This window comes from Malus domestica, chromosome 16 (genome assembly GCF_042453785.1).
Source record: "Malus domestica chromosome 16, GDT2T_hap1".
NCBI lineage: Eukaryota > Viridiplantae > Streptophyta > Magnoliopsida > Rosales > Rosaceae > Malus > Malus domestica.
The window spans coordinates 5,333,773-5,357,877 of NC_091676.1; the positions used below are offsets into that span (position 1 = coordinate 5,333,773).

The 24,105-nt window shown below is 36.3% G+C and overlaps 4 protein-coding genes across 4 annotated transcripts; 1 reads left to right on the forward strand and 3 right to left on the reverse strand.

The window, feature by feature from the left end:
• Positions 1–9,071: 9,071 nt before the first annotated feature.
• WHY3 (single-stranded DNA-binding protein WHY1, chloroplastic) lies at positions 9,072–12,214 on the reverse strand. The gene is given in 7 exon segments (NM_001294042.1): positions 9,072–9,565; positions 9,696–9,784; positions 10,201–10,274; positions 10,629–10,723; positions 11,022–11,114; positions 11,264–11,364; positions 11,926–12,214. Coding segments are annotated over 7 exon segments (831 nt in total). The 5' UTR covers positions 12,185–12,214; the 3' UTR covers positions 9,072–9,445.
• A 1,063-nt stretch (positions 12,215–13,277) lies between these two features.
• Positions 13,278–17,693, forward strand: LOC103402926 (uncharacterized). Its single transcript, XM_008341711.4, has 13 exons — positions 13,278–13,560; positions 13,661–13,722; positions 13,856–13,915; positions 14,015–14,102; positions 14,337–14,407; positions 14,510–14,611; positions 14,763–14,852; positions 15,276–15,350; positions 15,531–15,563; positions 15,831–15,908; positions 16,224–16,292; positions 16,872–16,984; positions 17,416–17,693. Exons 1-13 carry the CDS (start codon positions 13,506–13,508, stop codon positions 17,435–17,437), a joined length of 918 nt encoding a protein of 305 aa, XP_008339933.3. The 5' UTR covers positions 13,278–13,505; the 3' UTR covers positions 17,438–17,693.
• A 941-nt stretch (positions 17,694–18,634) lies between these two features.
• LOC103402927 (probable pectate lyase 3) lies at positions 18,635–21,065 on the reverse strand. Its single transcript, XM_008341712.3, has 4 exons — positions 20,683–21,065; positions 19,858–20,518; positions 19,378–19,620; positions 18,635–19,142 (listed from the first exon to the last, which is right to left on the reverse strand). Exons 1-4 carry the CDS (start codon positions 20,913–20,915, stop codon positions 18,921–18,923), a joined length of 1,359 nt encoding a protein of 452 aa, XP_008339934.1. The 5' UTR covers positions 20,916–21,065; the 3' UTR covers positions 18,635–18,920.
• A 2,366-nt stretch (positions 21,066–23,431) lies between these two features.
• Positions 23,432–23,875, reverse strand: LOC103403292 (uncharacterized). The gene has a single exon (XM_008342112.1). It carries the CDS (start codon positions 23,873–23,875, stop codon positions 23,432–23,434), a length of 444 nt encoding a protein of 147 aa, XP_008340334.1.
• Between the last annotated feature and the right edge of the window lie 230 nt (positions 23,876–24,105).

A 24,105-nucleotide genomic window follows, 5' to 3' on the forward strand; every position in this document is an offset into this window, starting at 1 on the left:
ACACTTTACCACCTCAGGTTTGAGGTCTATTGCAACCTCATACAACATCTTCAAAACATTTCACTTTCATACCTCAAGTACTATTTTATTTCAATATAATACATCTGTTACATTTTCCATCAATTGATCCGTTAAGAGTTGACGTGGCTGCCAAATTTGTACCGCATGGCAAATAATTTTTTATACATTAAAATATTATAATAATTTACCCTATTAAAAAAAAAACTAAAAACCTAGAATCCCTACCTCCTCTGCAACCCCCCACCCCACCTCCCCTCTCACCCCTAGAAACCCCTTACCTCATTCATTTCTCTCTCCGATTCTTTGAGCTTGTTCTCTTGGTTTGTTCCGATTCCCAGATCAAACCCCATCTTTTTTTTCCTCGATTTATTCTGATTCTCGCATCAAAATCCTACCTTTTTTTTTCTCTGTTCTTGCTCTGTTCTGGTTGGATTTCGGCGAAGAAAACAGCGATTTCTTCAGAAATTGGGACATGGGTTTTTTTAAGAAGTCCCAGGTGGTGGACGGAGGCATGGAATCTGAAGACAAGAAGTGGGTAATCGTTGGAATCTCTGTACGAACTTGCTTAAAGCCGGTAAAGAGAGTGGAGGAGAGGGAGGTGAAGAGAGTGGGGGTGGGTTTTTGGATGGGCGGGGAGGTGAAGAGAGTAGAGGAGATGGAGGTGGTCGGGGGAATGGGATTCTGGGTTTTCAATGTTTTTTTTAATAGGGTAAATTATTATAATATTTTAATGTATAAATGTTTTCTTTTTGCCATGTGACACAAATTTGGCAGCCACGTGGCACAAATGTGGCAGCCACGTTAGCTCTTAACGGATCAATGGATGGAAAATGTAACGGATGTATTATATTGAAATAAAATAGTACTTGAGGTATGAAAATGAAATGCTTTGAAGATGTTATATGATATTGCAATAGACCTCAAACCTGATGTGATAAAGTGCAATTTACCATTTTTTAAATCTTAAATGCACCCATTCATAAATATATCAATTTATTATATGTAAAATATATCATTTTTAATATAAAATGTACCCCTTCTTTTATATAAAATTCATTCAATTTTTTTAATTTATTTTTTTAACTTACATGGGTACATTCTATTTCGTTGATTTGAGAATGTATCCATGTTAAGTTTAATTGAAGAAATTTAATAATGTTATCAAGCTTAATATCTTCTTTCTTTTTTTTTTTTTTTTTTGAAAAATGTACCCATGTTTTGGTACAATATTTTTTTGGTTAATTTTGATGAATATACCCAAGTTTATACATGCATACAATATATTGGAGAGCATAATTTATCATTTAATATTTTTAATTCCACAAATTATAGGTTTTATTTAAAATCTCATTAATATAAACAACTACAAATATCATTTTTAATTTAAAAAAAATATAATAATCTACCTAGAAATACATTATTGTATTAATGTCAATGATTTTGATCAAAAACTGAAAACCAATAAGGTTTCAGTCATAGAACATGGATAGTTAGGGACCGCATCTAAAGTCTGTCATATATATATATATATATATATATATATGTTATTAATGTCAACAATCCAAACACATTTTTTTAAGGAGGAGCCGGGTACTAGCCAAATAACCCCCAAGAAGCAAGTCGATAATTTAAGTTTAAACCATTTTTTTCCCAGTTTAATTTTAAACCATTGTACTTATTTATAATTAAGTAAATATATATGTATAAACAAACGTAGCTAGCTAGCTAACAAACTAATTTCAACTTCAACGTTCTTGAGCGAGAGAGGAGAAATTTTGTAAGTAATTAGAGAACAAGTCACATCGAAGAATTGCCTGCAATTGTATGTAGAAAAGTCAAGTTGAAGAATTGCCTGCAATTGTATGCAAAAAAGTCACACGACTGCATAATATTATTCTCGTTAATCTCATCCAGCGTCATCAAACTTTTAATTCCAGTGACTTCCTTCGTAGCCCTCTCTCAATCTCACAGGCCCTCATTCAGATTTACGGTGCAAGTTCAGTGCAATTTTTAATTTTTTTTACACCATTATTGTTTTATTCTTGAAAGTTTTTCAGAACCAGAGGGGAAGTTTATTTATTTTTAAACAAATGTCACAGTTCACAACTTAAAGAAATATGGGTGGTCAACTACTGTGTTAGAATTTTCTATATGCACGTCGTATGTATTGTGTACGTGATCATCGTGTTCAAAAACCTATCAAGTTGCAGACAATACTTTTTTTGTGATAGTTTCTGTGTGCTAGTCAAATTTGACATGAGAAGGCAGTCAGTTATGGTGAACTATCGGGTTTGTTTGATGTGTCTAGCTAGCTTCATGTGTGCGCGCACCAGTGTTAGCTAGGTCAACCAAGCAAAATGATTTTGTTATTGTAATGAAATGGGAGAGAATATTTTCACTAAATACTAGTAGTGTTTTTATGACTTAATCAATATAGATAGGGGTGTGCTATCCACACACCCCTTTTTACTTCTCTGACACCCCATGTTAATTTATGTCATTTGATCTTTTTCAATTCATCTGATCCAAATGTCAAAAATTAAAAAGGTGTGAGAGAAGTAAAAATGGGTGTGTGGATATCACATCCCTATAGATAATAAGTATTTAGAGGACTGTTCATAGTATTATTTTATACAACGATATATTAACACTACAACATGAGAATATTTAGAACGAGCCACTAAGCTGTAATATTTAGTGACAAGGACTGCACAGATTGACATTTTTTTTGTATAAGATAGTTTTGAAGATAGATTGATAAATTTTGAAGTTTTCTTAATAGTGAAAGGTGAAGCTCAATATAAAATTTGAAGGTAAATCTTAAGTCGGATCCCAATAAATGCACTCGTGAGAATTCAAATTCAGTTATTAAAAATTACAAATCTTTTCTCGCGTTTCACTAAACCACCTATTAAAGTTTCAAATTTGGTATTATCCAATCTGCAACGTGCCACCATCATAACATAAATAACTTGGGTTGCATCAAGTAATTAATTTCCATTATAAAATTAAAACATATTTCTGTAACAATTTTTTTAAAATAAAACATAATTCTGACCCTTCGAAAGCCACAGTTGTCGAATGTCGACATAGTTGTCAACTTAGAGTGTATATATAATGTATCAATTGGCATTTAAAAACAAAACGATGACCATGCATGTGTCTTTGGAGCATATATAAATACAATGAACTTCGCCTTATTTTTGTTTTTTTTTTATATTAATTTATTTGCTTATATAGTAAAGTCCTCGGTGTACGATGAACACATCAAATTAATACTTTGTAAATAGGTCGTTTACAAAGACATCGATCTTTGCCCATGGCCACTATATACAAACTATCCACCTGTATTTTTTTTACTTATTATACACCATTCTCAATTTTCAATCGTCATATTGAATGAATTAAAGATATTTAAATGACAAAACTAACAAGGAATGCGTAGAAAGTAAAAAAGAGTGTGTGAATAACACAACACTATAAAGTTCATGAGTTGGTAAAAGAATAAAATTAAGGTTGATGCTTTTCACACATTCTTTTATCTCTAACACATCTTGTAATCGCTTGAACATAGCTTTATATGTACATTTAAAATTAATTAGCGCTTCAACGCTACTTATTATACATGTATATGACAAAAGGAAGTGGGCCGGAGGCCACAATAAAAAATAGAAGATGATGAGTTTAGTCCGGTTTAAGATTGAGAGACCCTGAAACTCTTGTTTTTTTATTTTTGGTATCAAGAGTTTCATTCCGTGTAGAAACTGGAGATTGGATAAGCCAAATTTAGTGGACTAATTATCGTAATTTAATTAGTAAACGAATAGTTCAAAACTGCAGCTTTCATTTGCCAAAAAAGTAAAAAGCAAACGACAGCAGCCAGCAAGGTTATTATATTTTAATATCAGCAGCCACCAGATGAAAATCAACTTAAAACTTAAGAACTTGTTTCACTAGGCTATCGACGATGGCTTAATGAAGTCTAACTTGTTACACAGTATAAGCATTAATATATTATTAAATCTGGTTTTAGTTGTCTGATAAACATGATTACAAAATCCATCTAATTATGAAAATTAATAACTGGTAATTAAATACAAAACTAAAAATATGGTCAAGGGTGTTGTGCATGTTAACAGCTTAAGCCAACCGTTGGTTCACATGAACATGATTAAGGAGCCACTCACTAATGAATCTCAAGAAACTTTGATTTTTTATTTTTAGCTATAAGAAAATTTTGAAAATTTTAGTTAAGTAGAAGATTTAGAAGTTTTGCATGTCGTTGGTAGTTAAGAGAAACAAATGGAGTGTCGTAGATTGGCTCATTTCGCATTAAGTTGTGACATATTTATAGCTTGGATCGAAGAAACTCCTTTGTGGCTAATGCCATTTTTTGGAAAAAAAATTGTATGGGGCTCAACTTGCACAGAAGTTTGCTGAGTGACGCTATAACCCAATTAAAACTCGCAATGTTGTAAGTTTTAAATGTCACAACCCATCTCGGAGAAGTATATTAGTTAATTATTGACGGTGTGAAAAGACTAAAATGACCTTAGGCGTTGAGATGTGTTGTGTGTGACATGCTATTAGAAGTGGACTAATATGTTAAATTCCTAAGTTTTTGGGACCAATTGGAACTAAAGGAAATTAATGGTGATTGGTTGGTTGTTTGTAAACCACACACACACAAAAGTACCACTTTCTCTCTCTCTCTCACTCCCGTGCCCTATCTCTCAGACTCTCTCTCTCTTCCTTCTCCGTACGGACCACACCCAAACCAAGCCAAATCTTCACATATCGAGGGATTCAAGGTCACCATCTTGTTCCTTGTGACCTTACAAGTTGAATGGTACTATTCTCTAGGATTAGAACCTCCATTTTCCTCGAGAACCCGAGAACCCAAAAATGTGCGTTGTTCATGCACACGTAAAAATGAAGGTTTCAGTGATTTTGGAGATCATAGGGAGCTTCTAGACGTCTCCAAGAAGCTCGAAGTAGTTCATTGATGTGTTTTGGACGTCGGGATCGTGAGTTTCAAGCTTGGCCGGATTTTGTGGAATTTCTTCGGCGAGATCCCGTGACTTTTGGAGCTTCAAATTGGTAAGGTTGTGTTCTTCATGATTAGGGCTTCAATTTGGTGAAAATTTCTTGGAAAATGGTGTTGAATTGGCTGAGATATGAAGGTTTTTCGATTTTCCAGTTTTCCGGCGACGGCGAGGAGTCCGGCGAGCAATCGAAGAAGACGAGCGAATATTCCGTCATAGTTAACAGAATATTTTGACGTCGTTAGGTAAACTTAATAGAATCCGTTAGCTTTTAACGAAATATTCCTAACGGGGTTAGAGAATCCGTCAGGATTCCCTGCACGTGGCCGCGCGTATTGCCGTGCACTCGCTGGCTTGTGGCGATGTGTGCGGGGTCATAAAATTATTTTAAAAATTCCTGGGTGATCGTGACGTTGTGTAGGTCACTGTGGTATATTCATATATCCAATTTGAGCTATGTATGAGAAGTTATTACATAGTTTGGCATAAGTGCATTAAAGTAACGTTTATATAGTTGCTTCTCCTATAGGCGAGACCTATCCGGAGGACGAGTGTAGCCAGGCTAGGCATGGGGGTTACGACCCGGCTTTATATCAGTGAGTGGGCAGTTATTTTCAGTATATATATGTATACTTGACGTTTTTCCCAGAAAACGTATTTAAGGAAATGTGATTGAAATGCCATGCTATGCCTATATTTTATTTTAGTATTTGCATTATCATAATTATGCATATTGTTGCATGGTGTTGTGGAAGCTCAGGTAAGCTCAGGTAAGTTATGTTTGGTTATGTGAATTGTCGATGATGTGATATGTGATTGAATATTGTTGAGCTCATAAAACTGCACTTATGGTGATTGTGATTTAGCCAGAGATATGACACATGCCTGTTTATTATGTCACCTCCCGCACCATATGCTTACATTGGATCCAATTTAGGTGCACAGTCTTGTTGTACAGACCTTATTTATGGTTCCGACTCATAGGTGACTAGCGATTTATCGCCCGACTATTATGTGAGAGTAGTATTGAGCATAATTATATTACACCCATTATCATCGTATAGACCTTTGCATTTGGTTCCGACTCTTGTGCAGTATATTGCCGTATAGGTCATTGTAGTGATTCCGGTTAGATCGACTTTTGAGTTATGAATTCAGCCGTACAGACTACCACAGGGGTTCTGGCTAACATGTTATATTTCTATGAAACTATTCTTACCTGATTTGCTTATTCTGTTATATATAGGCATGTCATGCATACAAATATAAATTTTAATTTTTGAGCATGATTTGAGATATATATAAATTATGTATTCTATTTTCTAGGAAAGTATCTATATACTTGTTTTACGACGAGGGGTTAGTATATTCAAAGGAAAATAAGGATTTTGTGTAAATGTGTTTTACTGACCCACTCAACTTTGTTTTTCGTCCCTCCAGTTTTTAGATAGTAGAGTTTGGTGGCCACGAGGAATCCAACGGTGTTCTGATAGAATCCAAGTAGGATTCACCTTAGGGTGTTGTATCTTAGTAATTGTCCTACTTGACTGCAACTAGATCTTCTTATTGCTCTGAAAGTGTTTCTATACACTTAGACCTCACTAGCATCCTTTCTTAACTGGAATTGCTAGTTGCTTGGTTTTAAATTGTTCGTTTTTCCTTAGTCTTTATCGCTTCCGCTTTGGGCACAAGGCTACGTTACGCTCACGTGACGGCCAACACTTCTCGACTTCGGTCGGGATGTGTCATTAAACGTAATATTTTATCTTTTTTTTTTATATTTATAAATCTCATAATTAATTTTTCAACTAATTATATACACCATCAGATTCATATAATGGTTTATTTTTCTCCTCCTCTATTTTTTTTCTTCCCTAATTGTCTCTACCGTCTACAGTTATCTTCCCCACTTTGTCTTTCCTTTCTTCGTAAGAATCTGGGAAAAAAAAAAAAATTAAGCCACATGAAATGAAAACGAAAAAGTCCAACTAAGATTTCATTTTTGGAAAAAGCTGTGTGAGAGCAACATTTGGTTGAAAGTTTGTTAGATAGGATACAAGAGAAGTTGTATTTTGCTTGCTTCTGGGTTCTCTGTGTCATAAACCAACACAGATTTCCTTGCAATTCCCAATCCATTATTCCATCAATCACATCTTGCCCTCAAATTTTCCATGAACGAATGACGATTAAGTGGTGGAGAAATTTTGGTACATTGTTAAGACTTGAGAGTTGCTGGGAAGGACAACCAGAAACCTCGTTTGGAATGAAATTCATCTTTAACTAGTAAATAAATCAAGTGGTCGCTATTATATAAACTCAGCTCAATGGATGCTGATGATCATTAATTAAGACCTCTAGTATAATATAATAAGATAGTTCTAGAAAATTGCCAATGGGATTGGAGATTTTCATAATTAATGCCATGGATCATTCACTTAATTAATTGTGTATATTTAATTAGATAAATCTTAATCTAGCAAACTTCCATAATTCTACTTTATGCCAAAATTTAGATTATGATGAAATTGGTCCATCCATTGTCATGCCAGTCAATGTCCAACTATATAATTGAATCGTATCATGTACATAAATCAAATTATATAAAAGTTAAAACAACAACATATTAGTCTTTAAGGTAGTGGTATGACATTGATACTTGTTTGTAGTTGTTTGGAGGATATTTCAAGTTCGGGTCACATAAATCGTAAATAATATTTATAGTGATTTTGATACATTTGTGACTAGCTCAATCTAGTAGTAGGTGTATTATATTTAGAGGTATATGCTGATTTTTCCTCCGAATTTGTAAAGAGCTACCAATTTCCATCTGAACTTTAATTTTAGCCAATTACTTTCCTAAACTTTCATAATTGCCAAATTCCCCATAAACTTTAACTTAGCTGATTACCCTCTGAACTTTTTATAATTGACAAATATCCCTCTGACGTTAGATTTTGGTATTTTTCATCCAATTTTATTTCCATATTGGTCATGTGCACGACACATGATAATTGTTTGAGGGCGAAAATGTAATTTTATTTATAATGTGGACAACATATTTTTTTGTCTTCTTCTTTTCCGCTAGTTCACTCCGTACACTATTTGTTTAAATTTTATTCCTAATGTGGACAACTATGAATCTTCTCCATAGTTTTGCTTTTTTAGCAACATGTTAGGGTTGTGATGCCATTTCATTAGCCTTCCTTGTGATTTGATTCACACGACCATCTTGGTTAACCTAATTCAATTCGAGATCCAAATTTAAATAAGAAAAGTAATTACTCATCTCAACAAATTCATTACTCGAAACTAACCAATTATAAACGTGAATAATTGGTTAAAATTAAAGTTCAAGGAAAAATAAGGGGAAATGCTAAAGTTAATATGGAAGAAATTATAGCTCTTTACAAATTCCGGATAAAAATCAGCAAATACCTATTATATTATTTTTGAAAAGTTTCCCTTTTTTTTATCTTATAAAAAAAAGTAAATATTTAAAAAAGTAGGTTAGCCATCGGATTAATATAAAGAGCGACCAACAATTGTCTTTCTTGTCTAATGAAATGTCACATAATTGCATGACGTTTGCGGAGTGGGAGATTTAAACCAATATAATAGTCAATTAGTTCATGCTTAAGGGAATACAGCTAATTGTTTATTCCATTTCTTACAACATGATTTGTGATGAAATGTTGACTCGTCGCCATCATATTATAGAAAATTTGTTATACATCCAACATATTATAGAAACTTTGATATACATCCAAAAACATTGACGTATTTATAAAACTAAAAAATTGAATTTTCATATTCAAATTTTGGACTATCTTTCCACGTAAGCAACTTATGACTCATTTAGAATTGCTTTTAAAATAACTGAAACAAAAAACATTGACGTATTTATAAAACTAAAAAATTGAATTTTCTTATTCAAATTTTGGACCATCTTTCTACGTAAGCAACTTATGACTCATTTAGAATTACTTTTAAAATAACTGAAACCGCTTTTAATAAAAATGTTTTTGATACCAATACTTAGTAAAAATACAAGTCTGCAACCCCCCCTCCTCCTTAAACCCTCGCCACCTACCACCATCACCGTCCCGCCATAAACCCATGCCATCTAAAAACCAAACATACAAGGTGACAAATAAGTTGCAGTGCAGAGCTGTATCTACTTTAGATGGAGTATAAACAATAGCACTATGGACCGGGGAGAAAAGAATGTGGTCAGCTACTTCATTCTTCAATCCGCACTAAAGTTTACGTTAATGTCGTACCCAAAATTTTGAGACTTGCATAATAACAGGACATACACAACAAACGATCAAGATCAAACCAACATCATTTGCACTTAAAAGAGTTCCCTTAGTGTCCTACTACCGGCTCCATTCAAAATCTCCTCCATATTTAAGACCGGAGTTATTGGCACGGCTCGAATCTTCTGGTTTTATGGAGTTTGCATATGCATGCCAACCTAAAATGTACGGCAAGATAAACTGCAAAGAACAGAATACATGAGTCCTAACCAGTAAGGATTCGGCATGTGTATGTGGTCTTATGTTTATACATGGATAATTGGGTGGGTGGCCGAGTGTGTAGAGAAGGAAAGAGATAGAGAGATCGTACATTGAAAGCTGATTTGAGAACAGCAAATTCCGCTCTGGTGATAGGAATATAAATGCTCTCGTCCAAGTTGATAAGCTTGTTTTGAACACCTTGATTATGACATAATGATAAGAGCAACATGTAAATGTTAAAAAAACTGAGCCCCTCCAATAAGTATAGTACATGGCTTGCATACAATAATATTGTACTGAGTTAACAGAAACTATATGTTGCAAGCAGACTCGCCTTCAAAACACAAACACTAAAATTCATCCATATATTGCTTATCCATTGCTTAACCATGCAGCATAATGGTGTTTAGTTTTAAACTTTACGATTGCAAAGTCTATAGGCTGATGAATAAATGAGAAAAGTTTGCCTAAAGCATTGATGTACGAACGATTGACTATACTCAAAATGTTGACTGAAAATTAAGAAATTGCAGCATCAAATCACATATTATGGTATAATAAGGTGAAGATAAATGTAAAGTTCGCCACCAAGATTTCAAGGAAAAGATGATTACTCAGGTTAAAGAAATGGCCAGATCCGTCTGGAAGAGGCTCCACCTTCAACACCTTCCTGACCTTGCCCTCATCACTGCAAAACAAAACAATTTAGTACATATTTCACTTACATTAAGAAACATCAAGTAGAGATGCACGGAAGTATAATCATGTGTACTTCTGGACATCAGATGTTCATATCATGAGGGATACAATATCAAGCTTATTGCAGTCACAATGAACAAATACTTATCCCTAATCGCTTGTCTGGATAAGTAAATAATTTCAAAGAGAAAATGAAGATGTGTATTGAGCGCAACACGTGACAACCCTGATTATTGCGGTCACTCAGATTCAACTGCATGCTGATTAGGAGATCCATACACAAATAATCCAACACAGGCAACATCATTATACCACAAAGAAAGGGAGAGAGTGAAGGAGTTACCTTTTCCCCTTAAAAGGATCATGGAAAAATTCAAGGGACTCCTTTGAGCCAAGGCTAACCAGGCTTCCAATTTCTGTCACTGATAGCGAGAATACCTACACAAACCAATTGTCTCTTTGCATATATTAGCGATCCTCACAATTATAGTAAGTAGTGACCACATACAATAAACAAAAGGTCTTAATAATGGTGGCCTGGTAACCATACACCTCAATGTTTGTAATGGAAGTATTATGTAACGACCAGCCAACAATCAAAGTTACAGGATCCCACAATTAGGAAACAGAGGTTATTCAAAGTCAGTATTTGACCATTGACATTACTAAAAGCTTTCAGTTTTCTTATAATTCTAAAAAATCCATCATTCAGCGTAACAAAAGCAGCATGGATCACCTGCTTTCGGCTCCAATCATATACACGAACACCTGCTGCTGGAGCAAACTGAAGTAGCACAAAACCTTCCCGGGAAAGTTTGAATGCCCCTGACTGTCCGAGACAGCAAATCATCAAAGAACAATCAATTAGACCCTCCATAACATAAACAGTCTTGTATTAACTGTTGAGGAGTCATAATATGGCCAAAGAACCATATTCTTACAAAGTACAAAATAAAGCATCAATCAAATCAATCATACATCTAAAGGGGTGAACTCGGGAGCTTTGGGCTCTACAGTAAGAGCGGCCTTTCCCTTGTATATCGAGTGACCAACGTAAAACCTAGGCGCCATCCCAGTCGCTACACACACAAACCAAAAAATTACATTTATTAATCACAATATAAACAAAGAAATTCTGCCTAGCCATCATTAAACTGGTTCATCAATTTGTAAGCTTTAACACTCAATACCCCTGTTTGGTTGCACAGAAAATAAGTTCCCGTTCGGGACTGGTCTAATAAGCACTTCTGCTCATAGGCGCAGAAGTGCTTTTATTATAAACAAGTACAAATTTTTATTAAAAATTCAAGTGCTTCCTCGCACATAGCATGTGCTTCTCCAGAAAACATTTCTACAATCTAGAAGCCCTTTTAGTTATCAAAAAGCACTTTCAGTGGTTCTACAAGCCCCAAACAGGCCCTAACTTCAAAATGTTCAAATTCAACCTTGTCCTTCACACTAATTGAAGCTCCTAATCTAGCCAAACAGCTACAAAACACTCACTCAAGTGCAAAAGTTTCATACTTTCTTAGTTTTATCTGTTCAGAACGAGTAACTAAACAGTTCCTTACTCTATCCATTTCCGAACCATTTTTCTACAGCAGCAAAAGGGTAAAATAGTCCGAGGACAGAGAAAGTACCTCCGGCGGGAGTTGGCGGAGCGGGAGAAGGTTTGTTCGGGGAAGCGGCGGTGCTGGTTCTCTGCTGGTCGAAGTACTCCGACTGGCGACATTTCAAGGAGAGTCTCTTCCTCGACAAGATCGGACTCGGAGCAAAGCCGAAGGTGTTGGTGCTGAAAACCCTAGCTCTGCTCAAGAGCTGCGAAGAGAGGAACTGGCTAGGGTTTTGGTTAGGCTTTTGTGCAGTCGCAGGGGAAGATAGCAAGTGTAGTCTCAGCATCCTGAACACTCTCACTCTCCTCTCTCTCTCTTCCCTCTTCTCTTTGTCTGTCTCTCCGTCTCTTCCCGGATATGCTTTAAAACGATGGCGGGCCGGATTTGGGCTGGCCGCTTATCATAGACTAGTGGGCTGGTTGCCGGTTGATAATATCTCAAATTGAACTTAACAAAGTGCTAAAGCACTTCCTCTTCCTTCAAACAGGAGTTAGTTTCAATTCTCGTTAAAAATAAATTATAATTATATTATTGCTGGTTTATTATGAAGTTAAGTCCACCTAGGGTTGGAAAAAATTCTCAAAAATCTTGAACTAAACCAAAATTTCCAAAATTTTTGAGATAAAATACTGAACCAATTCCGAAATTTCGGTACGTGATTCAGTATTGTCTATTTAATCTTTTGGTAATCTCATACCACATCTGCCGGTACGAACATCCCACAAATGTGTCTAATTCTTCAACACGAAATCAAAAAATTGAATTGTTAGTTTTCAAACATATTAGGTTTATAACTTATTTTGGTTGTATGTTAATTTAACTTGGTATGAATGATTGCTATTTCAATTTGTATGAAATTTAGGAATACCAAACCATCCCGAAATACCGAAAATATTTTGGGAATCCCGAAAATTGGGAATACTGAAATTTGATTTGGGATTGGTTTTCAAATTCTTGTCCCGAAAATTTTCGGTTTGAGATCTTATACCGAACCACCTCTAAATCCTACTCCTCTCCAGATAATATGGTTCGTTCAAAAGAAAAAAAAAAAGGTTTAAGCTTGAGATTCCTTCGGTGGGACCAACCTAATACCAAAAGCTTATGAATAAACAAATTAAGCCATAGTAGTTTAAACTATCGTTTATCGTAAAATAGAGTAATTTATAAATTGTTTAAGCTTGGGATTATCTGGGTGGGACCAACCTAATGCCGAATGCTTTTGAAAAAACAAATTGGGAGAATATGATTATCTTCTCTTCCCTCTCTTCCTTACATATTTTAAAAATAAAAATAAAAAATATTAGAAGAGAAGAAAATCCAACTTGCAAATTGGGCCAAGTAAAGAGGCTCATCTCACTTATCGTGTCCACAAAACATACCCAAATCGAAACGACGCCGTGACACCAGGAAAAAGGTCAAAGTTTCGTTGTCTTGTCTCATCTACAAATACGGCGGCGTTTAACGCAAACGTGGAGCTTCCGCTTGCCCTTAGAAAAGGTCGTCGTCTTCAACTCACCATACCCGCGCCCCTATTTTCCGCAACCCCAAAAATCCATACACTCTCCGCACCTTCTTCTTGCAGTTTCTGATCGAACACGAACTTCACCATGGCTATGCAGAGCGGAATAGGGTTTTCCAAGATCCTGATCTTAGCAGGGGCAGGTACTGATCCCTCGCTCGTGTTCTGTGTTTTTCTTACTGGGTCTGTTTGGTTGCGGAGTTAGCTGTATTCGATCTGAGTGATCGTTTGTTCTCTGCGCAGGGTATACAAGCACCATCCTGCTTAAGAACGGTAAATTATCCGACTTGCTCGGTGAACTTCAGGTACTGTTTTTGCCAATTTTGCTTTCTGCTTAATTAGTGGTGCCTTAAAGCAATATATATATATATATATATATGTTGGTGTTTGGTTGCTGAGAAAATTTGATGGATTTTTGCATTTATGGTTTCGTGGCAGTCTTTGTTGAATGGATCCGGGGAACACACAGAAGGTGACTATGATTCCTTGACAGCACAGGTATTGTGGAAATTGGTGTAAGTTAGTATGGAATGATGTTTTGTTGCGTCGAATTTGTTCGTATGGGTGTATGAAGTTTCCTGTTTGATTATCTTTTAGATTAGCCGACTAACAGCTGAGATCAGGCAAATTGGCTCGTCGCGGGGCGGCAGCACGGTTTTCGTGAATGGGAACGGTAGCCAAATTGGTATCTCACATTTCTCTTGGGTGTTTCTAATAAATTGTTAAGTTGCTTTGTGTTTTCTTCCTTTTGTGTGTAAACACTTAATTAATGCATGACCATGCCCATTATTTTACGGTTAAAGTTGCTACAACTACGATTCGTTTATGCATTATGCATTATGCAGTTCATGATACGAAACAAACAATTTCGAAGTGGTTCTTTTTTTTGTTTTCTTTGAAATTCTTCTTCTATTTTCAGGTAATATGACATCTCTAATAATGCCAGCAGCTACCTTGGGAGCAGTGGGTTATGGTTACATGTGGTGGAAGGTATGCCGATGATATGATATGCTTATATTATTTCCTCAATCAATTCCTTGAGTTATTTTTTTCTTTGAGTAAACTAATATTTTTCTCTTGGCAAATGGTTAGGGTCTAAAACTCTCAGATATTATGTACGTGACAAAGCGTGGCATGGCTACCGCTGTTGAGAACTTGACTAAAAATCTGGATAATGTGAAAGAGGCCGTTGCTGTAAGTTTTCCCCTGTCTGACAAAAATGAAAATCCTATTTTGTGTGAAGTTCTATAAAGGAGATCATAAGTCAACTTGGCTTGCAGAACTCATATATATTGAATGGATTATTAAACAGTTCAACCGTGTTTGATATTCTTATGCTGGACAGAAAGCAAAGAAGCACCTGACGCAGAGAATCCAGCATGTTGATGACAAAATGGCGGAGCAAAATGAGCTCTCAAGGTCAATTAAGGAAGATGTATGTCCTTTGCTGCATATTGAATCCTCAACTCATATATTCAAAACAATACATATGAATTTTCAAAGTTTGAATGAGGCTGATTCTTGTTAGATTTCCGTAAGTAGTGAGTAAGCAAAATCTTCTGATATGATCAGAGTTGATTTACATAGAATAATTTTTCACAAATGGTTTTCGGGGATGTTTTTAGGTATTCACTATTTATACGGGATGCGTGATGTCTTAAATATACACATTTTAATATTTAACAAGCCCTATTCCAATTTAACCTTAGATGTATGGTATGCGTTCTTTCTTTAGTATCATATGGATATTTTGTAATCAGTAACATCATATAGCTTTCTTTTGATTACCATACTTTAGAAATATATTTTACTTTCTTATTAGCGTCGTCTCTCTATTTGGTTACAATTTGTGAAACAGGTTGCTGGAGTGCAACATTCTCTCACTGATATTGACTATGACTTGAGTAGATTGCAGAGCATGGTTTCTGGTTTGGTGAGTTCTCCTTCGAGATTATGTTGGTTTAGGTCTTTTGTTTTTTACCTTTCTTTCTGATGCACACACCTTTTCCATTTCCCTTATGTACTCGTTGTCCTTTACATATCTCTTTCTTCTCACACACACGCGCATTTTATTTGAATTAGTAATAACTTGTTTTCCTTTTCCCTTTCTCAGGATCATAAGATTGGTTCTCTTGAACACAAGCAGGTAAAACAGCTTTACTTCTATTGGAATAGTTGAGCCATAATTAATTGATGAGAAACTGTAGAATTTGTTTTTTAGGGTGACATGCTTGATCTAAATTTTTATTGTGCATAACTTGGCTCTTCCTTCATCTGTAAAACTGAAACTAACTAATTTGTAAGTCAAATTTGTATTCGCTTGGAGAACTTTGAATGGTTCTTGCATTTAGTTCAGTACATGCATCATCTATTTGTCTACTTGAGGTCATACTTACATAAATGTGTTGTGCAGGATCTCGCAAACCTTGGTGTTATCTACCTGGTCAATTTTGTGGATGGGAAAAAAGTTGAAATGCCTAAAACTCTGCAGGTTTGTGCCCATCCATGCATGAATTTCTAATACCTTTTGATTGTAAGGCATAAAAATTGTGTTCAATGTATCAAGGTTATTTTTAATTAATAAGTTCATATCGTAGTCAAAGTTAATGTGGCAAGGGAACATCTGATATTGTTGATCTACCTGTTATCAATTCATTGCAAGCTACTTATTACTCTGGTTTTGGATTAATTTATCAAAGCAGCATGGTGATCGCAAAGTTGCTTTTCGCTCTGTTCTTTATCTTTTACTGTGGTCCTGTACTTAATTACTAATACCACCCGGACGGTGTATTTTTTCCACTTGCAGAAGCAACTTGAAAACTCTGGGAAGTCACGTGGTCGTTTACTCTCATATTCAGATACTTCAGGCTTGATGGTTTGTTCCTAAAAATCCCTTTTCTTCTGGTTTTTGATTATATGCTAGTTGGAGATAGTGAACAGAGGACTTAATATTTATTTGTTATTATTATTTATAGTTGATAAAGCCATGTAATACTGTAAGGCAGGTTCTCCCATTGTTTTTCAGAAGACTAGAGAGTAATCTATGGCAGTTAGATGCCAAATTAGTGCGTTGACGGAGCAAGATGCTTTAGCTTTGCATTCTCTTTGTTTCCATTTCATTTTACACCATAACATTGTGAGCAAGGAAAGAGGTCAAATATGGCTTCATTTCAAGCTATTTCCAAGTAGCTACTAAAAATCTTAGGCCTTCAAGTTTTTCCCGTTTCCTACAAAATGTATCTAGTTTATATGGGAGGATGAGTTGGTCACGTTGTTTTATTAGGCTTGAAAAATGGCATCGCTCTATCTCAGGGGGGTGATTCCGTTCAATTCTCACCTATAGTTTATAATGTGTGCTTTTGGTTTCTGACACTACTATGTCAGCCACTGGAATCTTGATAGCTAAAGCATTAATATCTGCTACTTAATTGTAATTCATGCCACTTACTTGCAGGGTCTCAAAGAAATTGCGGACTCTCTGTCTGAAACATTAAATCCATCAACTGATGCTATTGTGAAAGATGATATTGAAACGACGGGGGAGTATCGGAAGAACAACCTGATAAGGTTTGAATAGAAACTCAATTATCTAGTATTTGCATCATTCTTGAACAGTGCAATGGTGTCAGTCTGTTTGTATCTGTATCTGATGCCTTCGACCTATATTACCAAGCAATATTAGCCATGCTTATTTTGGACTCAGCTCTTTTTTATTTTTTCATATCTGTGGGAGAGAGCTGCATTTTATTCTCTTTATGTGTGTTTAATTTTTAACTGCTGTCTGGCGGCGGTTGCTAATTAACATTTAGTTCAAGACAATATCATGTTAATGAGGCCCGAAGGTAGGCATTGATTTAAGATTCAATCCGCCTTTTATCTATAAGGTAGCGCTGGAGCTTAGATTAATGATCTGGGGCAGTCCCGTAGATAGACTGCATGCATCCTGTTGAGTGTCGATTGATATTCTTCCTTCGTGCTTAACTCCGCTATCTTTGCAGGTCGGTGTCGACCAGATGTTGATTGCAATATTCTAAAGAAGGTGACGGCAACGCCTTCTTTGATGTTCTGTAGTTATAACGCATGAGACAGCTAGGTTTATTTGGTCCAGTTCAAGTTTGATGTACAAAATCTCAGCAGCCGCTGAGTTGTTTCGCATTTATGTATTTCGATGTTTTATTTTTGAAGTTTCGGATTGTGGATAGATGAACTAAACACTAGAGTGGAGCTTATGAACCTTATTTTGTTGGCATATATGAAATTGAAATGTTGGAGAACAGTGATTGAGTTGCCATTATAAGACCGAAGAGACGGTATCGGTATTAATTTCGGGTTCTTTGTGTTCTCGTTATGCAGTCGTTTAGTTTTCCTACCTAACCATATGCTTAGAAAATATGTAATTCATATTCTGTTACTATCAAATTATCTATTTCCCTTATTTTCCTATCAAATTATATATAACCAAATAGTAAATCACATTTGAGTGGCAGAAGAAGAGTTTACCGCTCTATAAAATTTGGTTCGGTTGACTAGAACAGTGTATCTATTTTCCTACTCTAAAATGCGAATCTCGCTTCTTGTAAACTAGGCTGGAGTTCTCATACATGTAAAATAAAAGGAAAATTAATGAAAATGGTTTGAAAATTTTGAGTTTTAGTGATAAGGATAAAATAAAAGGTAAAATGAATAGTACCAGGATTGACTTTTTAGTGTAAAAATGTGGTCTTTCATTAAAGTGAACAGTACCAGAAGTTTTTCGTTAAAGTTTTCTATAATAAATTGCATTTCTCGAAGGACATTAGATTGCTTGCTTTTATTTATAATGTTCTTGATAAAGTCGTATTTACCCCAAAACCTACTGGGTGGTCTTACATTTCTCACAAGATCAAAAGTAAACCACTGAAACTAATCTCCCTCGTTTTTTCTTTATATTCCAGGTGGCTCTGCAATATGGAAAATTCAGGGATTTATTCACACCAACTGCGTAAGAATTTAGTCTTCCTAGCATTACTCTAAAATTCTTGTAACAGTTTCTCTCCCCTCTCCCCGTAATAATAATTATTAAAGAAAAAGTGTTACATAGGTTTCCCGAGGACACTTCTAAAGTAAAATTTGTTAACTACCTTGAGATGCTCTAATTAATGCTCCAATTAGGGAAAGTTTTTAGTTGTGACGGGAACACGAATGGTACACCACGTGTTTTTATGTAAGTGATGAAAATTTTTAATTTTTAAGCTATTAACCTTTTAACACATATATCCAACCATTTACATAGAGACACGTGGTGTACCGTCTTATGTGACGGTCATACTGAAAAATCTCTCCCCAATTAGTATACTCAGTTTACATTGAGATTTGAATTAAGGTTTATATCCCTCTCACTTCATTTTTTTTCCCAAAAGATAACAAAATAGATTAAGAAAACAATGCAACGTATATTTAAAAATCCGTTCTTTATATACGTGCACGTTCAAAAAAAGAGGAAATTAAACAACATCAAAAAAACCTAGCAGGGTTTGCCGACAGCGCAGTTTAGAGCACCGGAAAATTTTGTGAGCGTTGCGACAAAGGTCCCTGGTTTGAAGGGCATCATGTCCAACTTTGCTGGGTGTTTGCTGGCTCCTGATCCAGATTCAACAAAGAAAGCTCCATTCATCATCAAATCTCCCTCAGATCTCCATTCCCAGTTCTTCCACTCTGCCTCTGGTGTATTCTCCCTATGGGTCACCTATACAATTAATTAAATCCAGAAGTCAAAATGACATATTAGATATGAACGAACGTATTATGCATGTATAATAAACGGTTATATTTGGACTATATTTACTCATTACTTTTTCGATCGAGCAAGCACACGTTTTGGTAAAAATTAACGTCCACGCTCGAGCTTGAACACACTTAATTGGGGCTAAGTATTTACTAATTAATAAAAAATTAATTCATGTAATCAAACTGTATATTACCTGTTTGGTGACCCCGTTAATGGGAGCAATGAACCTGTTACCCTGGCTGATGATGGTAGGGTTCATGTTTCCTCCGATGGCATACATGATCCAGTGGGTGTAGTCGTTGTTCACCACGTGGAAGAATCCGTGCCGGACCCTTGGCATCCTCTGCACCAGTCCCTGACCAAAGTGGTTGAAGGCCAAAGTAATTTGCATGATTTTGTCTTGAGTGTGGGCGTTGTTGGCACCAAACAACATCGCCTGCATGATTTTGTACGTACCATTAATTAGTAAATTATTGTAGTTATTTACATAAATTAATATTATATTATTAGGTTAAGTTAGTTAATTAGTTTTTTTATACGGGCGAGAAGAGGAGGGGAAATTCTAACTCGAAACCTCGGATGCAAGAGTAAAAACTTTTATAGCAGAGTGTGCTACAAGTTTTTCTGAAGTTAGTTAATTAGTTTAAGATTAAAGTAATTCCCTTTTAAGTACCTCATCGTGGTCCGTGAAGTGGGAGTTGGAGATGGTGATGGAGGTGGAACCCATGACGGCGTCGATGAGCCCATCTGCGCACCTGGACATGGAAACGTGATCGATCCAGACGTTGGAGGCACCAAAGAGGGAGATACCATCGCCGTCACTCTGGGTCCTTAAACCTATGTGGTCGACAGAGTCCCTGATCATGCCACCGGGTTTGGGGACAATCATTTTTATGTGAAGGTTGGTGATGATTACATTCTTCACAAACTGCAGGGTAATGCCAGCACCCTCTTCTATCACAACATTGGCTCCCCTAGCATCAATGGTCTTGTCACTAGTCACCATCAGCTCTTGCTGCAGCCTAATCACCATGCTTTTTGCGAAGATGATCCACAGAGGCCCTTTCTGAATCACGGCGTGGCGTAGAGTTCCGGGTTTAGGGTTTTGCACGTCATCATCTGTGCCCATTGTTACCACGTAAAAAGGACCATCCTTACCTCCGGTGGCCTTTTTACCAAAGCCTTGGGCGCAGCCTACGATCTTCTTTCGGTTGTTAGCCCAATAAGGGTCACACCTCCAGCAGGCGTCAATTGGGTTGGTCGCCATGCATGGACCCTTATAAGCCTTGTTACCCCTCAAGTTCCTTCTTGTGGTGTTTTCCTTTAACATAAGCCTGAATATATATATATATATATATGTATGTATGTCATTGATAACAAAACATATACATATGTGTATAAATGTATGAAGTAACAATTTCTTGTTGGACTCATGTTGTTAAACAAACGTTTATATGTATTGTCAAATTGTAAATCTGCATGCAATAATTAGACCTACTTGCCAACTTCATTATTGAACTCTTCAGTGACTTGCTCAGGATTTTTATTGTAGGATTCCAGGGCCTCCTTTTCAGCTTCTTCGGCTCGTTGTTTCCAGTACGCATCTAAATCTAATACCTGCGTATCTTCATTTGGAACATCGGTTGGATCATCGTGGCTCGAAACGAATACAGCAAAGGACAAGAAAAACAAACATAGAAAGAAATAGGACGAGTTAAACATCGCTGCCATTGTTGTTGGTTCTTCGTGGGCAGCCGCAGATTCCTTGCGACGAGGAAACTGTCCGGTTGGGCGAGGACAAGGTTGCTCGAGGGTGTTGAAGCAGACCCAGCCAAGCCAAGCCAACAGATTAAACCGGTCACAAGAGATAATTAATTAACCAACTGGCATATCTATTGGTTTGTCTTGGGGCGGGGGATGTCTTTTAATATGAGACGAGACTCACCTAAATAAGGCATGCAGCTAATTATAATTAAGCGTCTTAATCTAACATTTGGCGGGAAGTGTGGGTAACCGTTCCCATGCATCTGTTGACCGTTAAAAGTAGCAATTGGGCTTCCCTTCCCTTTCGAAAAGTTCTTTATCTTCTAGCTAATTTTGGATGTTATCACATAAAGGACTGGTATACCGCATTCTCGTATCATACACATGTTAAGAATACAGAAAGGTCATGCATGCAAACTCCCAAACTTGGAGAGTACTTACACATAATTGATCGTTTTCTATTAGTGTTTTCTTAGTATATAAAACATGTTAATTACAATATGAGAAATATACTAATGAGATATATACCTCTGCTATACACACAAAAAATTCTCCCCAACTAGGCATCGAAGTCAAGTAATTATTAGATCATTTCAAAGCATCGAGGGAATAAAGAGACTAAATACAAAGTATGACAAGGATATAGATGTTATGTCCAGTTAAAACTTATATCATCGTCTTTTAAATGTATAACGAATGTACTGATACACATTAATTGCTTATCACATCATGTAGAACAATGTAATATCAAAATTATTGATTCAATAATTAGGTCGTATTAATTTTACTTTTAAGCATACAAGTCATGACACAAGGCTCGTTGGTTGAGGAGTTGAGCTATTAAATATTCATTATAACAAATTAGTTGGTCTAGCAGCACCTGTCTCTACTTGGTGGAAGCAAGTCTCGGGTTCACCTCAAACAAATGCAAGGATAATATTATATATATATATATATATATATATATATATATATTTGTAGTAAGTTTAATATTAAGGTTTGACCTCTTGTGATTTGTAGGTGTTAAAAACTTAAAAAGACCGTTGTAAAAGTATTGTTTTGGTTAATATTTAAATATTGGGCTTGAATAAAGGGAAGTCCAATGATGCCAATTAAAGGAGACTTGCCTGAAACCCAACATTGAGCCCAAAAGCAAATTGAAGCCTTCTCAGCCAAGATACAAGTCACGTGTATATGATTGAAGTGACAAGTGATAGAGACTAACCTACTATCAGCCAAAGAACACTTTCTAGTAGTATTACAAGTAAAAAGTTGATGACTCACTACCCTCCAAGTGTTTTCGGGTAAGCACACAACCAGAGACAATCGGGCTAAACTGCTAATAAAAAGGAAGACAGACCCCAGAGATAAAGACACTCAATAAATCAAACAAACAAACATACAAACTCTGCTCCCAAGCCAGATTTGCATCCAAAAGCTAAAATCAACCAAGATTCAGTCTTTTTAGCAATAGTTTCCTTAGAGAAGTTATCTTTTCTCCAGTATAAAAGCTCTGCTACCATTCCCAGTGCTGTAGTATCGATTCTCTTGTGTAAACTTGTTTACCATTCATCCCTTTTTAGGATATAACCCCTATAATTTCAAAGAGAAGTGACTGCAAGAGGTTCAACCTTGCCAAACAAGGTGAAATCTTGCCCCAAGCTCTATGTTTGTTTTCTAAATTAGTAGATCTATTGCTTAATGCATTCTCCAGCATGTATTCAAGTTATTTCCACCTGTTTTTCTATTTTAAGAATCCCATTTGCATCTGGATCTGATTAGTTTAATGAACATGTTTTCATTAAGAGTGGTTTAGGACCAAACAAATGACTTAAGGGGCTCTGGACTCCCTTCATTCAAATGTACAAGACCATGAACTAAAAGTCATTGTTTACAAGGCAAGAAAAAGAACTTAATACAGACTTAACCCACCTATGACAATCCTTTGATAACAAGAAGTTGGAGTAACTTGGGGCGCAAGTAATTGACTTAAAACACACTTGTTCTACATCTGCTATACTGAGATAGCAGTGGCACGCTTAGCACTTAGTTAGTTTTGATTGCGAGCCTCAAGGCCTACACCTAAGACCCCACAAAGGCACCTTTCAGAACTAGCTTGGTTCTCTTCTTGTAGCACATCAACAAGCAAGAGCCCGACTACACATCCAAAGTGCCAATCCCTTGGGTAGCTGTGCTGAGGTCCGAGGAACCTTCTCCAGAGAAATCTTTGCCCGAACAAGTATATTTGTAAAAAAATTGTTGACGAATATGCATGGTTATAATGAACTTATTGATGTTGCTGATAACTGATGTTTTGATTAGAACAATGTTTTAAGGAATCATCAAGTATACAATAAAGTTCATATCCATCATCCATGTTTATAAAATAAAACGATCTAGATGAAGTGTTTACAAGTGCGTAAACTAAAACTAAAGTTAATTTAGTTAAAGTCAGGGAAAGTAAACATGTTTAAGGCACCATTTCAAAGGGGTTGGTCCCTTGAGTTGCTCAAGGGCAGCAGGCTCTCCTCCTGTGACTCTAATGCAGGCAAAACACCGCTGTTTGAAGAACAGGTACAGGGATTATTTCGCATTCCTTCGTACAATATCCGCTTAATAGTGTCGCTGTTGTTCTGTTCCGGAAGGAGGTTTAAATCATTCTTCTCACTCTCTTCATTATCTCCATTTAAATTATTTTCCACCAGCTCTTTAAATACTGAGGATTGAAGGATGAGGCCAAGAGGTGTTGGGGAAGGTGATGACATGGTGAAGGGGCTAACGGGCATAGAAGGCTGCTGCTGCTGCCTAGGGAAAATGTCGCGATTTTTTGAGGTGTCTATGTCATCTACGGTGAAGGAGTTGGGTTGGAACATGGACATCTGTCTTCCTTCCTTGCTCGGGGGGATGCCATCAGTGGAAGATGGCATGGGGAGAAGCTGATCTGCATTCGATTTCAGTTCTTGAGGGCCAAGGGAGTTGGCCCTTGGCCTCTGCCATCTGATTATGTTTTCAAGTCAAAGTTGGTCACTGCATTTATGCCTCTGTATTCTATTGCTGCAATAACATAAGCATGAGCAGCCTCTTCCTGGGTGCCTTGATGAAATAAAATAAGCCTCATAAACCACTTAACATTCCCAACGTACTTTGAAACAAATAG

What these genes read in the sequence shown, in the direction of transcription:
- LOC103402926 (XM_008341711.4), top strand. Translation starts at nt 13,506, where the DNA reads ATGGCTATGCAGAGCGGAATAGGGTTTTCCAAGATCCTGATCTTAGCA. An exon ending in ACTTGCTCGGTGAACTTCAG is followed by an intron (nt 13,723 to 13,855) that starts GTACTGTTTTTG and finishes GTTTCGTGGCAG; the next exon opens with TCTTTGTTGAATGGATCCGG. An exon ending in CGGAAGAACAACCTGATAAG is followed by an intron (nt 16,985 to 17,415) that starts GTTTGAATAGAA and finishes CTATCTTTGCAG; the next exon opens with GTCGGTGTCGACCAGATGTT.
- LOC103403292 (XM_008342112.1), bottom strand. Translation starts at nt 23,875, where the DNA reads ATGCCATCTTCCACTGATGGCATCCCCCCGAGCAAGGAAGGAAGACAG.
- LOC103402927 (XM_008341712.3), bottom strand. Translation starts at nt 20,915, where the DNA reads ATGGCAGCGATGTTTAACTCGTCCTATTTCTTTCTATGTTTGTTTTTC. An exon ending in TTCAATAATGAAGTTGGCAA is followed by an intron (nt 20,519 to 20,682) that starts GTAGGTCTAATT and finishes ATATATATTCAG; the next exon opens with GCTTATGTTAAAGGAAAACA. An exon ending in TTAACGGGGTCACCAAACAG is followed by an intron (nt 19,143 to 19,377) that starts GTAATATACAGT and finishes TTAATTGTATAG; the next exon opens with GTGACCCATAGGGAGAATAC.